The 16865-nt window shown below is 30.9% G+C and overlaps 1 protein-coding gene across 2 annotated transcripts in view; it reads left to right on the forward strand.

Moving 5' to 3' along the window:
• Window positions 1-12690, forward strand: part of elB (zinc finger protein elbow B) — a 66364-nt gene extending 53674 nt beyond the window's left edge. For both annotated transcript variants that reach the window (XM_075357721.1, XM_075357725.1), the window contains one exon: window positions 8035-12690. In XM_075357721.1, coding sequence (XP_075213836.1) covers window positions 8035-9165 — 1131 coding nt within the window. In that variant the 3' untranslated portion in view covers window positions 9166-12690. The remainder of the gene's footprint in view (window positions 1-8034) is intronic.
• The last annotated feature ends 4175 nt before the right edge of the window (window positions 12691-16865 follow it).

Raw genomic sequence — 16865 nt, forward strand, 5'->3', positions numbered from 1 at the left:
TTTTGATACATTTTACCTCACACTGCAATTGCTACTTATACAAATGACGTGTTCATTCAATGTTGATTACTCTAATTCTTTTTTTCTCAATGGTTTTTCCTTGTTTATTTTGTTATTTATGTTAACATAAATGTCACCGATTTGTTTTTGTTGTTTTTTTCTTTCCTTTGTTTTCTTTTCTATGTAGAATATGTAAACACATTTATTTTTAAATGTCTGTTATTTATAATGAACTCATGGAAATTCATTTATATTATAGAATGGTAACGTAAAATATCGTTAAATCACTCGGCAACTTATCCATCCGGTTACGCTATAAATTATGTTCTACTATTTAAAATTTAAATTGTTAGATTACCACAGATAACAGTTTTAAAATTAAATGCTTATTTATTTATTTTTATGAAAAGTGAAATTCTTTTAACATTTCTTGTTTTAATTTATTTATTTTTACTACGTTGTATTTAATTTTCAACGAACGAACAGTTCGTAATTGAATACATTATCTATGTGTGTATATGTGTGAACACTTTTTGTCTTGGATTTTGTTTTTGATTTTGAATTCGAATTAAGCATCGTTAGAGGATTACAAAAATACACGAATGGCGGTAATCGGCCGTCGGGTTTATCATGAAACGACTGACAAAATCAATTTTTTGTAGTAATCATACCCAATAACGGTGTTAGCTATCAAGTTGTTTCAAATGCATTAATGTAAGGTTTACTGAAATCAACAAAATGTATAAATATCATTCTGTAAATTAAATGTTAAACCCCAAAATGGGAGAACGTTTTAGTAATTGAAAAAAAGCCATAAAACCGCTATAACAATAAATAAAACGTTTATTACTTATAAGTTAATAAATTATATTATCTTAGCGTATGTAGCGTAAATAAAAGTTAGAGATTATAACTTTGATAGAAATGAATTAATAATTGAGAGAAATGTAGTAATAATAATAATGGTCTTGCTAAGGACCTAGCTGGTTGCGGTTGTGCTTCACGGTTTCGTTGTTTTCGTCGAAGGCGAAAAGCATGACTGTGATATGTTTTTCCGACGCTGGGCGGTATGCGGACGGGTAGTACTCATCCCTCTTCATGGTTGTGGATCAGGTTGCGGATGGGTGCTGTTAACTTGCTCTGCTATAAATCAGTCACTTCGGCCCTTGGCAGGGATTTTCCCAAAGGTAACGGTATCGGAGTCCTATTGCTACGCGCGAACCCTGGAATGTCAGTATCGTGGGACAGGCATCTCCGGGTTAAATCTGTGGGAAGCGGCTGACTGAGGGAACCCGGGCAGGATCAATGATCCAGGGCACGCACAACCGTCTCTCCGGCCGCACCGTGTGACATATTGACTGGCGAAACTGTAGAGTATAGAATCTTCATCTTCCCTGGCAGAGGGTCCAAATAAAAACCTTCGTCCTGGGGATCCTTTGTCTTCGCAAGCAAAGAGGGGAAAAAGCGTGGAGCTTAGTGACGTAGAGAAACTGTTTATAAAATAATTTCATCAAATGTATTAAATAGAGGTGACTGTGCCTGTGTGAATTGGACGGTGTTTGATTCCAGAATCAGAGCATGTATGGTACTTAGATTGCACCTAGATCGGTGATAGATAGATTTGACCTGGAAACATCACGTGAAGGAGAAGAGAAAACAACTGAACGCGAAATATAGAGAACTACATTGGCTACTGAGGAGAAACTCACACTTCACATTGTCTAAAAAAATTCTAATACACAAAGTTGTCCTATTGACCGATCTGGACGTATGGTGTGGAATTGTGGGGAACAAGTATAATTAACGTTGATGTCATACAAAGTTTCCAAAATGAGGACAATCTCGGAGGCACCATGGTTCAAACGGAACGATGAGATTCATGAATATCTGGAGCTTCCGCTGATACTTATGGTTGTGAAACGTACAGTATCAAATACCAACGGCATTTAGAAAATCATGTTAACCACTTAGCACTCAATCTGCATGATAACAGCGAGGACGTCCGAAGGTTGAAGCGTCTCCATGTGCTAGACTAGTGGAATACTATATGACAAATTTAAATTATTTTTTTTTAGTCCTTTACTCTTTGTTAAATGTTAGTTACACATTGTTATGTGTCTTATCGTCTCACTAATGGCATTTTTGAGCTTATTTATGCACGTGTGTATTTTTATTGATTATTTATTTGTTTATTGATTATTTTTGCGGATCACGAAGTGAATGCGAATATATTCATGTACTTAGAACTTTCCTTTTATTGTAACTTTAGTTATTTTTTCTTTATCCCTAGGTATTAATTGATTATTATGAGAGTTCATTAATAACCCCGTTATTAAGTAAATATTATACGATGGTTCCACTTTAAGAACCGTTTGTAAATAAACTAGTTATGGAACAGCCAAAAAGTATATATATATATATATGTATATATAATGTAAAATTATTGTAGAAGCAAACACCCGATTTTGTGCTTTATAACTATCCGTATTTAACCCTTTAAATTCGATGGTGTTTATATACAATTATATTATTACGAATGACAAATCAATTTATGTTCTACAACTCTGAATGTCGTAGTTGTTTCTAGGAAATTTGTGGCTATTGTATATTGTATTTAGCAGGCAAACAAACGATTTTTAATTTTGGAGGTAACTGATTTTCATTTATTAGGACAATTTATTTTTTGATCGTTGGGATTTTAAAATCATTGTTTAATATTTTGTTTGTGAAATATTACAGGGCATTAAAACATTTTTTTCATTTTTACTATAAAAATGTCATAGTTTGATCTGACCGCCATTTCTGATTGTAGAACCATGGAAGTATAATCGCGTTGTTTTTAATTTTTCATATTTTATATTCAACCGTGTAGGGAATATTTTATTGATGAAATGTATACTTCATCAAAAGAATAAAATTATAATTTAATTAATTTTTGTTAAATAAATATGATTTTAATTTTTGAGGGATATATTAAAAATGAGATGTAATTTATATGGTTGGGGGGATGATGGCTTTTGTATAACAATTCGTGATGAAGGTGACGGGGTCAAAAACTAATAAAAATAGCGTGACGTAATTTATTGACCGCCTTTTAAATTGCAGTAGCAAAGAAATTCTGTAAGTTTCATTATCATCTCTATTTTATCTGAGCTAGCTTCGTTAAAAAACTAAATAGATCTTGATAGTCAGTTTCATGAGTAAAAAAATCGGAATGTTACTGAAACATTTATACTATCCTGATTACCGGACTTTTAAAATAAACTTAATCATGTACCGTTACAAAATTAATTAATTGTGTATAATTGGAAATTACGGCTTTATCGTTAACCTGTTTCAGAAAGTCTACGATTTTTCTCTACTGAAACAAAAATTGGAGGTATCAATAATGTTAAAATCAATTTTTAGTTTCAGTTGGTTCAGATTTATGTATGCAACTGCAACCTACATTATAAAAATAATAACGATACTCTAAAAGGTTACGAAGTTCAAAAAATTATGATTGGGTGTTAAAATTAGAAAATTTTTGTAAACTTTCTGTTATTTAAGGTTCTGAATTGACAAAAATTTACACACGGGTATAGAATGCTAGTTTCTTTTACTATTTATTGTTTAGCCGTCGGCTAGTTGAGTAAACAGTTTGATTTTCTTCAGTGAGAACGAACGATGAAATGTAATGTTGATTATTAATCCCACGGTAACGATGGGTGGGGGGAACTTGCGGTTTATACTAAACGTGTTGGGTTTCATCATTCCCATAGGACAGAATGGTCTGTAATCTGGAGGCGGACAAGGTGGTCAGCGATTGAAACCACGGCTATATTAATTAACATAACTTGACATCATACGTCCATCCAACTCATCACAGTTATATACTTGTTCGTGTTAATCACAGTCATATCTTGCCGTGTTAATACATAAATGTTTCGTCAAACCTGTATTTTATTGTATATATGATTTCAAAACCTTGTTCATATTTATACATTTAATAATGAATTTATTTTAAAATATTTTATATTTTGGTTACAGTACCTATACAAAATAATAAACCTCAAAACAACTTATCTCATTTGACTGTAAAAATATTACAATTAAAATAATATCAAAAGGAACATTATTGAATAGCAATAGTACTTCGAAACTTTGGTCATTTTTAATTCCTTGTACGAAGAAAAGGAAGTATTGTGATCGCAAAAGATTTCGGTTTTCAGATTTCAACGGAAGTATCCATTTTGATATTCCCTCAATCCATTTTGACTAGTTTCGGCGTGACGTCTGTACGTATGTATCTCACATAACTCAACAGCGATTAGCCGTAGGATGTTGAAATTTTGGATTTAGGACGGTTGTAACATCTAGCTGCGTACCTCCTATTTTGATTGTAATAGACTGGACCAAAAAAGTCCAAAATCCAATTTTTTGTATTTTGGACTTTTTCTTAACTGCAGTAATAAGCCCTCATTGAGAAATTTAAAACTTATTTTCATTGGTTCCAGAGTTATAGCCAAATAAAATTTTAATTAATAAAATATTTGGATCTTAGAAGGGTATTTCGATCTCGCACATCGGTTCGAATCCGACTTCATCTCTTTTTATTAAAAATTAAATATATTGATTTATTAATAAGAGCGGAATTATTAGAGAGGAAAAAATATGGTTCACTAAACCTGAACTTTTCATGAAATACTTATGACTTATATACTTGAAATCAGTTGAAATAGATTATCGTGTAAAAATTAACTTAAATTTAATCAGTGGAAATTCTTTAAATAAATTCATGTAAAACATATTTGAATAAACTCGAAATGTATACGCGAAAAAGCAAAAGAAAAACTAATATATAATTTTTTTTTTTTTAATCCGCCTTTAAAATGTTTTTACGAAAACAGTTTTTTTTTTACGAACACATCAAGCATTTTGTTTACATCCAAAACTTTGAGACATAAAAATACGGTTTTCAAAAAATGCACAAAAAGTATAAAAATTGTGGTACTTTTTTTGTTTTTTCTGTAAGTACTGACTTTTTTCAAAAAGTACTGTCTAATTTAGTAAATACTAAAAAAAAATTATTACCCGCATACTAACTTTAACTTGAAGAAGTGAATTTTTAAAAACTGGGTTGGAGCATTCTTTTACGAGTTTATTTTATTTTGCAATAATTAGTTTTAATTTTAATTTAAAATTTGGGTAGGCCTATAGAAATCCTCCTCCTTTATGACAAAAAAAAATTACAAAAATCGTAAGAAATCTTTCTTCTTGAAGAAAAAGTAAATAAAAACTCTATATAGGGAAACAAGATAACAGATTGATTGATAAGTTGTAAAAATTTTTTTTCTCTATAAAATAAAAAATAATATTGAAATCGGTCTTCTTCGTGAAGAGTAAGACCTAAAAAATTTTATACGAATGGAGTTGAGAAGTTAGGCTTTTTTCTGTTAAAAAAGTTTTAAAATTACTATTATTTATTGAAGCTCCAAGTTTTATCCTGATTAGATTCCGGCATCAGAAATCCCGGATATCATAAACCCGGCATTAGAAATGGTATATGGTAAACCCGATATATCATAAATTCCGGCATCAGAAACCGTACGATAGGAGTTTATCATTGTGGGTTTTTTATCACTTACTATTCATCAGTTACTAACAAAACTTTGCATATAGTTCGACAGAGAAATTAACTATTCGTATCAAACATATTTTTTTTTGTTTTCATTTACAAAATATATTAAATAATTGTATTTTAGTTTTGGGGGAAGTATAAATATTAACATGCGTTAGCTATATTGATTAATATTTATTTATCAATTTGACATATTTTGTGCAATTGCATCTTTGTTTTATTTATAAATATTTGATTAATTATATTTTTCACATTGTAATAACGTTTATGAACTGGAGAGGAACTGTTTAAATCAGTGAATCCCAAACTGTGCGCCGCGGCCTCTTCACAGGGGCGCCGCGAAATATTGTAAAAGCTTCATAATTAATTGAACCAAGACATTTATAAATATTAATTTAATGTTAATAAAGTAAAAAAATTAAGATACAAGAGTTTTATTCATTTTTATCTCATACTTACGAGTAGTCATATATTTACTTAGTATATGACGCCACGGAAAAATTTTAATTGTAAAAGGACACCGCAACTCGGAAAAGTTTGAGAACCACTGGTTTAAATAGTTATTGTAGCAGTGTAGGGGGAATTATCGATCAGAAAAAATTTAAAAATTCTCTGTATAGACAGTGCATTCATTCATCACATCTCTGATAAAAAAAACTACTCTTTTTCTGACACAAAAAATTAATTCCTGTTAAATTTAAATTAAGTTACTACCTAAAGGTAGTTTATTGCTATCTTCTAATTCCTAAGTTATTTAATATAATTACTATTTACATCTAATACAAGTAATTAAAATTCCAAATATCTCCCTAACATCCTTGTTACAAGGTATAGAAAGAGGTCGTTTATACAGTCTATATCTCTTAACATATATTATGAAGTTACTGGTATGATAACATATTTGTGTGTATGTATTAGTATCACACGTCTTTAAAGATGTTTTTATACTTTTATCTGTATCATCAGGGTATGTAACCCGAGTACGAACCGTATCATTTCTGTTTGTTTTCTCCAACCATCATTCCACCTGCTTCCGTGTCTAGGTGTGTGTGTTTATAGAGAAATGCAATTACTGCTATCGTCTTGCGAAGTATAAAATAATTGTAGATGTAGTCTGGAACAGATTAAAACAGTCGTGTGGTTAATTGAAACCCAACAACCAAAGAATACCGGTATCCATAGTCTAGCATTCAAATCTATGTAAATGCTACTGCCTTTACAAGGACTCTCGAGAACCTTAGAACTCTCGACTTACAAAATCAGCTGATTCCAAACAATTATAAGTAACTGAAAGAAATTATAGAAATTAAGGTTGTTTAACTAACATGAATAATTTATAGACGACTGCCCAAAAAGAAGTGTAATATATTTAGGGTGTATTAATGTATGTTTGTTCTAACGTAGCATCTCAACAGTTAAACCGATTTAGATATATGACCCTGCGTTAAAAACCTTACGGTACCGGGAGTGTTATTTTTTAAATAGATTTAAAAAATTTCACTATATACAAAAATGTTACCCGCGTGCTCTTTCATTATCGTATATTAGTAACTATCCTATATTAAAGAGCAACGTTTGTCAGCAATTTTTTTTTTTTTTTTTGGCAGTCTTGTTTTTAATTTTTAATATTTTCTTGTTTTATATAATTTTACCGCCTCCTGGATTAATTTGTTCTCAAATGAAAATACTCTTCACCAAAACCGTAAAATAACTTAGCGAAAAATAATTTTAATGAATTTATGTGGGTTTTATTATTATTTTTTTATTTAAGTTATATAATTAAAAATTATTATACGAATTTACTATATTACAACATTAATATTGAATAACCGTTCATAAGCATTAATGAATATTGCAACAATAATATGAAATTCAAATACTAAAGTTGTAAATATTACATAAACAGAATTAATAATGTAAATTTGAGTATATTTTTAAATAAATTGTATCTTTAAATTGAGTATATAAAACATAATTCTTTTACTGCAGTTTTGTTTCAGCATACGCTAGTATGTTATTTATTAACTGTGTTGTATAAAATAAATTACATTATAGTATAATTTTAAAAAAAATTAATTTGCTGTTTTTTAACATTGATCACGCGTTTTGTTTATTGCTGCGTATTTTAAAGTAGTATTAAGGAATAGTAAAGTGGTAAGAAGGGAGTAGATTAAATAAAAAAAAGAGGAAATAGCGAAAGAGTTTTGAGATTGAGTGTCAGAGCGAACGCTGTTCTTGACATGTAGTTGAAGAAGAGACGTTTCTTTTTCAGTTCTTAGAAAGTTAATAGAAGTTTTATTGCTCGAGGGTGGGAAGAAAGATTAATCAAACTGTCCTTAACAGTTGAATAAAAAAGATGAAATGACGAATTCGCCTTCTAAATAAAAACTAATATTAAACTTGTTATGTTTCAGCTGGACGCGAAGAAGAGTCCGTTGGCGTTATTGGCTCAGACATGCAGTCAGATCGGAGCTGATACTCCTAGTAAACCATTGCTGCCACCTCTGGACAAGTCAAAAAAATCTGATACTCCACGAGATAAATCATCACCTTCTTCTTCATCTGTTAGTAGTTGTTCTCCGGTCGCACCTAAATCGAGCTTCAAGCCTTACGATCTCGGTAATTCTAGAGAACAAGAAGACAAGAGTACAGGTCGTGTTAGAACTCCACTAAAGACTCCGACCCCTGTTCCAAATGGAATTCGTTGCTCGAGTAATCAGAGCGCCTCTTCTCCTAGAGCGTCTCCTACATGTCGTAAGACACCAGTGGTCCAAGAAGTTCCAGCCTCATCAAAGTCTGAAACTAATCCTTTACGTTCAAGTCCTGCAAAAAGTGTTGAATTAAAATCACCGACATCTAGTACGAGTACGGCTAGCACCACAACTTCATCGGGGTTTTTAACCGGTTATCCGGGACCATTACCTCTCGATGTAATGGCTTCTAGTCTATTGACCCATCCCTTGAAGCCAGGAGTAAATCCGTATTTGAGTTACTCCAGAATGAAAGCGGGAGAAGGTCTTGTCCCTGTTTGTAGAGATCCTTATTGTACCGGCTGCCAACTCAGTTCCCATCTTTTGGGATCTGCCGCGGGCGGAAAAGGAACTTGTCCCAGTGGTTGTGCTCAGTGCGATGGTAAATCAGGGTTCTTACCTCATAATTCAGCTGTGGCAGCCGCGTACGCGCATGCACAGTTAGCCGCATTGGCTGCAGCCTCACAGCTACCATATATCTGTTCATGGATCGCTGGAGATGCAGCTTATTGCGGTAAACGGTTTTCAACCTCAGAAGAGTTATTACAGCACCTCCGAACTCACACTTCTGACTCCTTAATGACACCTCCTAGTGTTTTACACCGCACATATCCTACCCCACCGCTTAGTCCATTATCTACTCCTAGATATCATCCTTACAGTAAACCACCCCTTTTACCGCCGTCACTTAGTTCTGCTTTTCCTTTGCATCCACATCCCGGTCTTCCTCCATATTTTTCACCTTATTCTCTTTACGGTCCTCGCCTCGGTGCTTCCCCAGGAATGCATCCTTAAGACTGTATACTAGCGTAGACTTCGTCAGCTCACCCGATATGCTTTACCTGGTGCACGTCATAATTAAGTGCCATTTAGACTAGCCTCGTCCTGGAAAAGGTTTGATTGATTCTATAGCTTTATCGATAGAATTAAAGAATAATATTTACAGTGCATGAGAATTTTTTTCACTTAAGTTTTATTTTTGCATGACTTACGAGTATATTATTAAATTTGTTTAAATTTATGAAATCATAGTTTAATTAAAACAAGTGGTTATTTTTTATTTTGTAAAAATTATTATTTTCAAACCTTTTTCAGATTAAAATAAATACATGGCAAGTCAGTGACTAATATAGTGCTTTACTTTCGAATTATGACTTCTAATTAATTAATAATTGCTAATTACTCGATAAAAATATTACGATTCTGACAAAATTACATTTCTTTTGTGTTTTTAATATTAAAATTTACTGGACTGTTCTTTTTTTTATTTCACTACTTGCACATTTGCTTCTGTTTGTAAAATATTATATTCTGTGTGTAACTTATGTAAGCAAATGTGTGAGTTTATATTTATACAACATAATGTATATGCATGTATACTAAATGTTATTAATAATTATTAGCATTATTTTTAAAATTTCTCATATCAAACATTTTTTTGTAATATATTGTATATTTGTCTATATTTTTAATAAATAAATGTCACAATATTGTATTTATAATTATTATAAAATCGTATAGCCAAAGTTTCGTTAGAAGTATTTTTAGTTTATGAAATAGCTACAAATTTATTTTAAGTCCTATTTTATTATCTTATTATACATCCTTTATGTGGCTGTCCTTTGTCCTTAACGTACGGAGAAAATTTCGTATTTTAACTTAAGCTTTTATTGATATTCATTTGCACTATGTAACGGTTTCGTTTAAGCACCAGCATTACTCAGTTAGGGTAACTATAAATAATAATAAAAAATCCCGAAGTGTGAAGGATACAAAGATTTGTAAGTTACAGAAAAAATTAAAGATATTTAACTCTCGTTATGATAAAGCTGTGGAAATAAAACATTTGTATTTTTTTTTTTAATTAAATTCTGTGAAAAAATCTAAAAATATCCTGAATTATAAAAAAAATGATTTTAATTTACTGCAATTCTTTCTGTAAATTTTTAAATTGAAATTAGTATTTCTAACGATTATTGGAGACATTTAATTTTTGGGCCTTGAACTCCCTCAAAACCGAGTATATTAATTTATTATCAACAATTACATTATAATATTTAAAAACTATCTTAGGTTCGTTCATTCGCCAATTAGGGAAATAAAATTCTGTGATGACTTTGAATATGCTCCTACCTACCAATCCCTGTTTCTGACTATAAAAATTTAAAAGGTTCCAATTTGACATTCATATATGTTTTTCCATTCTGATTGGTGATGATATGTAAACTTGTACTCATTAAATATTATAAAAATCCTCATATTATTAGGAAAATTTTAATTTAACGAAATACTTGGTACGCTTAAGACTTAGGACTAGATAAAACTTGGATCGTGTAATAGGCTAAATGTTATAATTTTAAATGTTACCTTTTTATTTGAAAAATAAAACTCATTTAATATAGGCTAAAATAATTGTCAGTTGTTTATAAATATCGTAAACATGTAATTGTATTGGGATTATGCACAAGATATTTAAATATAAATACATAGGTATAGTTTTCTTTAATAAATCTGATAATCTTAATAGCATTACTGTGTACCTCAACATATTTTTTACTGATTTTTCTTTATCCTTAAATAAAAATAACTTTAATGTAGTATTTTGATTAATGATAATTTTTTTTGCATATATTTTAATCGCCAAAATGTTTCTGATACTTGTAGACAAACCGTATTTATTGTGATTTCCTAGAAAAGCAAGATTTTGAAGTATAGATTAATTGGTGGAAGTAGTAGTTGTCTTTGCTATGGAAACAATCTTACCATCCAGTCAGCTAGCTTTTCTATAAACAATTACTACTATCAATTAATTTACACTTCAACCTCCTACTTGTTTAGTATACTACTAAAGATAGTATAATTATAAAAAAATAGTTCATTTTAAAATGCTTTTCTTAATTTAATGTAACCAGTTCAAATATACTTGAACGGATTTGTATTATTATTATTTTTTTTAAAATAAATATTGTGCTCGTTTTTATTAACTTGTCAAGGCTGTGTGCCTATTTAAAATTATTGCAAATAAATAATAATAATAATAATAATGTAAAAGATTTCATCAAAAGAATTATACAGTTACGTCTTTTATTGGCATTCATAGATTTTATTATTCTTCTTAACGTGCTAGCCACAAGACTGTAACTGTTCAGCCACTTTTATCTAAAACTGCAATTTTTTGCTGTTTAATTTGTTTATTTTTAAACATTTATTTTAATCTATCAATTTGAAAGGTTAATTTATTTTAACTACCTTCAGCATTGTTTAATCCAGTTATTTGATTTTAGATAGTTTTAGTAATTTTTCTATTAAGTCCTGCTGAGTAAATGGGAACGTTTACATAAAAATTCGTCTCAACTTAGAAAAAAGGGAATATAGTTTACCAGATATATCTTTATTCTATTGACCTAAATGGTTGTATTTTTGTTGTTTGATAGCAGTGTTTTAACATATAATATGGTAGTAGGCAGTGAAGATGTCTTACATTTTTTAATTACGTAGATTTATAGAAAATGTTATGTTTACATATATATATGATTTTTTATTATTTTTTAATGATTATTTAAAATATTAAGTAAATAATTAATTGTAAAATTATGTTATAGCCTGTCTAGTCAAAGAAAAGCAAAGAATATCCTTCCCTGAAAATGTTTATACCATAAATTTCTCATGATCTGTTCTGCATTATTCTATCTGTTCCTGAGCTGTTAAAAAAAAATTGCTTCTGCGCAATTTTTTCTTTCACTAGATAGGTTATAGTACTTAGATGATTATTATATTATATTTAATTAATTTTAGTTTAGTTTAAAGTGCAATATGTGATATATTTACATTATAACTATAATAATCTCTTCTTAAACTTGTAAAAAAATTGTTAAAATGTATAATAATAGATAAGAGTATGATGTAATGAGTTTATGGAATTATTATAAACTTATTTCTGTTTTTGAATCTTTTTTTAAAGTTTTTATGAAATATTATCGAGTTTTATTTTTGAATTAATAACTTGCTTATAGTCATTATGTATAGAAAATGTTGTATGTTTATTTGTTCTTTTAATGTATTATAAGAAATAATTCATTATTTGTTTTATGTAGAGATAATGGAAAAAAAATGTAAAGACAAAAAATATTATATTTTTAATAATATTTGTTTTCAGTAAAAATTAATTCTCTTTAAGACTGTATTTTCTTCATCAGCTGTTATATTTCTGTCTTATGTAACTTAAATAATTGTATTGTCACAAAAATGGTGATGAAAGTAAAATAATAACAATTTGTTCATTAAATATCTCATCAATATAAATAAATAAATATATATATATATAGTTTTTCTCAAATGTGTTTTGAAGTTTTTTTTTTCAAATTAATCCTAAGATTAGATTTATAATGGGTACATACTAAAATTTAGTTGTTGCATTGAAAGTCACAACTATCGTTAACCTCAAAGGCTTATTATTCCACTTATACTCGCATATAAGTTACCTAAGTTGACCCTCCTTAAATGTTTATGACGTACCTACTGTAGAAAAAATGTATTCCTCCAATGATATTTTTGTTAACGTAAACAATTTTTTTAAGCTTTTAATACAACTGATTATATTAGCGCCCCGCCTTGCTTCGTTCGCCATTCTCTTCTAGCCAGTGAGCTCCCTCCATGGACCCCCACAGTGTTCGTTTTTCTCTCATGGTTGTGAATAACAGAGTATACAGACTTTACAGTTAACTGTAAAAAATAAACTAAATTGCAAAAAACTGAATAGTAATAATTGTGGTAACTAATGCACAGGGCCTTTGAGGAGGAAATCTTCACAACTTAATTCTGTTGTCACAGTGACAGAGAAACTAATCTAATTAGTAATTCTTTTTTTCTTTAATGAATATCTTCCTTTAAAGATATTCATTAAAGAAAAAAAGAATCGACTTCTACGGGCACATCCTCAGAATGAGCGCAAACAGACTAACCAAACAAATCTTCGATCATTTCCACAATAAAAAAAACAAACCAGGTTCGTTCAACCAAACAGAAAAAGATCTAATGGCATTCCAAGTCACAGAAAGCGTGCTCCTGGACAAAACCAAAACAAAACGTAAGATCCAATTCTCCGAAGAAAAAGGAAAGTAAAATCGGGAAGAACGAAACAATACTGTGCTAAAAGAAAGGCACAAAACACAACAAAGTGATTGATCCAGCGTATCCCGAAGATAGGCCAAACGAAATAGAAGTTGAATATTTTTAATTGATATCTTCACCACTAAGAGGGCTAGAGCCTCCATCTATGTGGTTTTAAAACTTCGCTGGGATAACACGATTGTATCCTGCAAATTTGAAATGGTTCGTCGGTTGGTTCTCGTTTGATGCGAGAACAAACACAGAGACTTATGGTTTTGTTTATAAGATGTATAAAGATATTTATTAAAATGAACCATCTTACCATTAAGACAAAACAAATAGCATCAATTGGCGCTATTATTTCAAACTTGGTCGAGTAACGGACATGATAAAAAGTCAGTACTTTATATTTAAAAAAAGGCAAAATAGCATGAAATGGAGGTTTTCACTAATCCAGTCTTAATTTGTTTCTTACCAGAGTCATTTCTTATTCTTTATTTATTTGTTGTATGTTACTTTATGCGCATAAAATATAATGAGCACTAAGAAAAAACATTTTAGATATTTCTTTAAATAAAACTGATTATAATTTTTATATTATTTTTGGCTTACTGTGTTTCATTAATATGGCGTAAGATTTTTTATTACAGCTGATAGTGACATTGGTCTAGGTCTAACCTATATCTGATTGGATAACTCGCCTAGTAAAATCATACACAACTTCTATTAAGTAAAACATAAAAAAATAAATAATATGAGAGTGTTTACATGTTAAACTAGGAAACATGCTGACCGGCAATGGTAAAATATCATAATATATGGTATGTTACCTTCCAATCATTGTTGCGTTGAGCTAAATTAATTTCTGATGTACGGAAAGTATATTGTCTGAACTTGTGACGCTTCCGGTCATCACAACCCTCCACTCCGTTCTAGACCTGATGGGCTTTAAAGAGAATATTGTCTGGACTACATTGACCTACTTTAGCTAAACATCCAGTGGGTACTTTTTTGTATGGTTAAACCATTCAAAAACAAAAATATAGTTGTATACTTGTGTAGCCGAGGCATGTAGGTATATACAGTTGTATAATTTATATACCATACGAATCCAAGGACGTCCATCCTTAAATTTAAAAACTAATTTCTCATTACTACAGGTATAAGATTTCTAAAACACCTTTATATATCTCTCAAATAAGTTGATTAATTTCTGTGGGAAAACCAAATTTGTTGCAGTATATACGAGGGTTATTAAATAATTAAAGACACAAACAGCGTGGAATAAAACGGTTGGTAAGAAGGTTATGACACGTTAGGAACGGTAAGGTGGTAACCCTATGATGACATTTGATCAGTGTTTGAGTAAAATTGTTTTGTTTATAACCTCAAAATCACAAATTACGATAGCGAGTCCTCTTCAAGTTTGGGAATTAGTTAAACAGCTAGCATTGATCATTTTTTTGTTTTCCGATGATGAAAATCCGGTTAACATTCATTCTCATATAATTCGGACAAATTTGTTTGACTCGCAAAAATTTTACAAGCGGGTAGAAAAATTTAAAGACGGTTGAACTTAGTAACGAACGAACATTGTTGCAGACGTGCAATTGAATTTACAACTCCAGTGCATGAAACTCGCAAAGACTAAGAAATAAGAAAACCACCAAAGGATTAAGATTGAGATTACGGCTAAACAATTACAAGTAAGTGTCGTTATAGTTCATAATAGTATCACCAACTAGCTGAAGTGTTATAAAACAAGAACAAGATGGGTTCCAAGATAGTCTACAGATCATCATATGGAGGTGAGACTTCGTACGTATACAGAGCTGAAAGAACGGTGCAACAGGAAAATGATGTTTTTGCACAGTATTCTAACCCCTGATGGGACATGGAGTGAAAGCACACGAGTTCACCTGTCAATAAAAAACTCCGTTCCAGACCACTAACAGGAAAGTCATGATAAAAATCTTTTGGGACGCAGAAGGCCCTGTATTTGTAGATTTTCTAGGATATCGAGCAATAAACGTCGCATACACTACTATGACATGATTATCAACAAAGTGAAGCCAGAAATGCTGAAAAAATGCGGTGGTCTTAGCGCAAATTCATCATTCTTCTTCACGATAATCCCCGGCCTCATACAGTTCAGGTACCTGTAGAAATCATCAACAAAGTGCATCGGGAAGTATTACTTCCCCATTAAGTTCTGACGACCCCATCGGATTTCCACTTGTTCACTCAAGGAGGCGCTATGAGATAAGAATATTAATGGCAATAATGCATGAAAGAAGAGTGCTAAATAGGCTGCGAAACCAAAACAAAGATCTTTTTTGTAACGGGGAAAGACAAGCTTATTCAGAGATGGGACAACTGTGCTAATAATAATAGTCGCATCCTATATTATCTTCTGGAGATAATGTTGGAAAATGAAAAAAGTTACATTGATTAAATAAACCGTTTTAGCTCAAGAGCAGTTTGTGATTTTAATTATTTTACGACCCTTGTATTTCAGTATTTAGTAAAAATACATCCACTTCCCGAGGGATTATGGGATTTATAATAGAAAGGATATACATAGCTATCCTGTGTAGTTGTTTTGTCGTTGCGCTCTCTCCAAGATTAGGTTATCCTTTCTCAAAATAGACCCATCTTCCGTACCTATGACTCTTTTATTCCATTTTAGGTTAGATCTCTTCTAAGGATGCCAGGAGCTATAGAGCCATTACATTTTTTGTGTGATCTGATGGGACTTGCTTACCCAAAAATACTAAAAATCATGGTTTAAAATTTTTATAAAGCATATGGATACTTAACTTCCAGCAGCAATTTTGATTGATTAGTTTCTATTTCAGCTGGACATTTCCTCGTGTATTAGATTTTTTCTAATGAGTTTTTCCGTCAGGAACTCTCTCCTATTGTCGGATGGCTGTATTTTTGTATTCCTAAAAAAAATCTTTTTATATTTTAGCAAATTATAGTGAAATCGTTCATTAATAAACTACTGCTACCTTCTGAGTAAAATTGGTCCAATTTCGAAAGATTTTATGAGATGGTCGACCACCGTGTGAGTAGAATCATTAGTTTTCTTTGAGTATGGATATTATCTCTCATTGCAGTTTCGCGTCAAAGATTGTTCATTTTTTTCATAGTCTACTCCTTTTTATTATCTTTTATACTTGTTACCTATTTCGGTTTTTTGGGTGTAGATCAGACCCGGCCCTGCTAGGTCATCTTTGCTAGAGATTCCGAAACCTATTCCGATGTATCCTTGGTATGATTAGGTGAAGGGGGCTACCGATAAGAAAACAACGGACTCTGAACGGTGTTTACAAGATTTGTCAGATAGCTGATAGTATAGGTAAGTGTCGGACTTATCAAAA

The sequence above is a fragment of the Lycorma delicatula genome, chromosome 1, assembly GCF_047948215.1.
Source record: "Lycorma delicatula isolate Av1 chromosome 1, ASM4794821v1, whole genome shotgun sequence".
Lineage (NCBI taxonomy): Eukaryota > Metazoa > Arthropoda > Insecta > Hemiptera > Fulgoridae > Lycorma > Lycorma delicatula.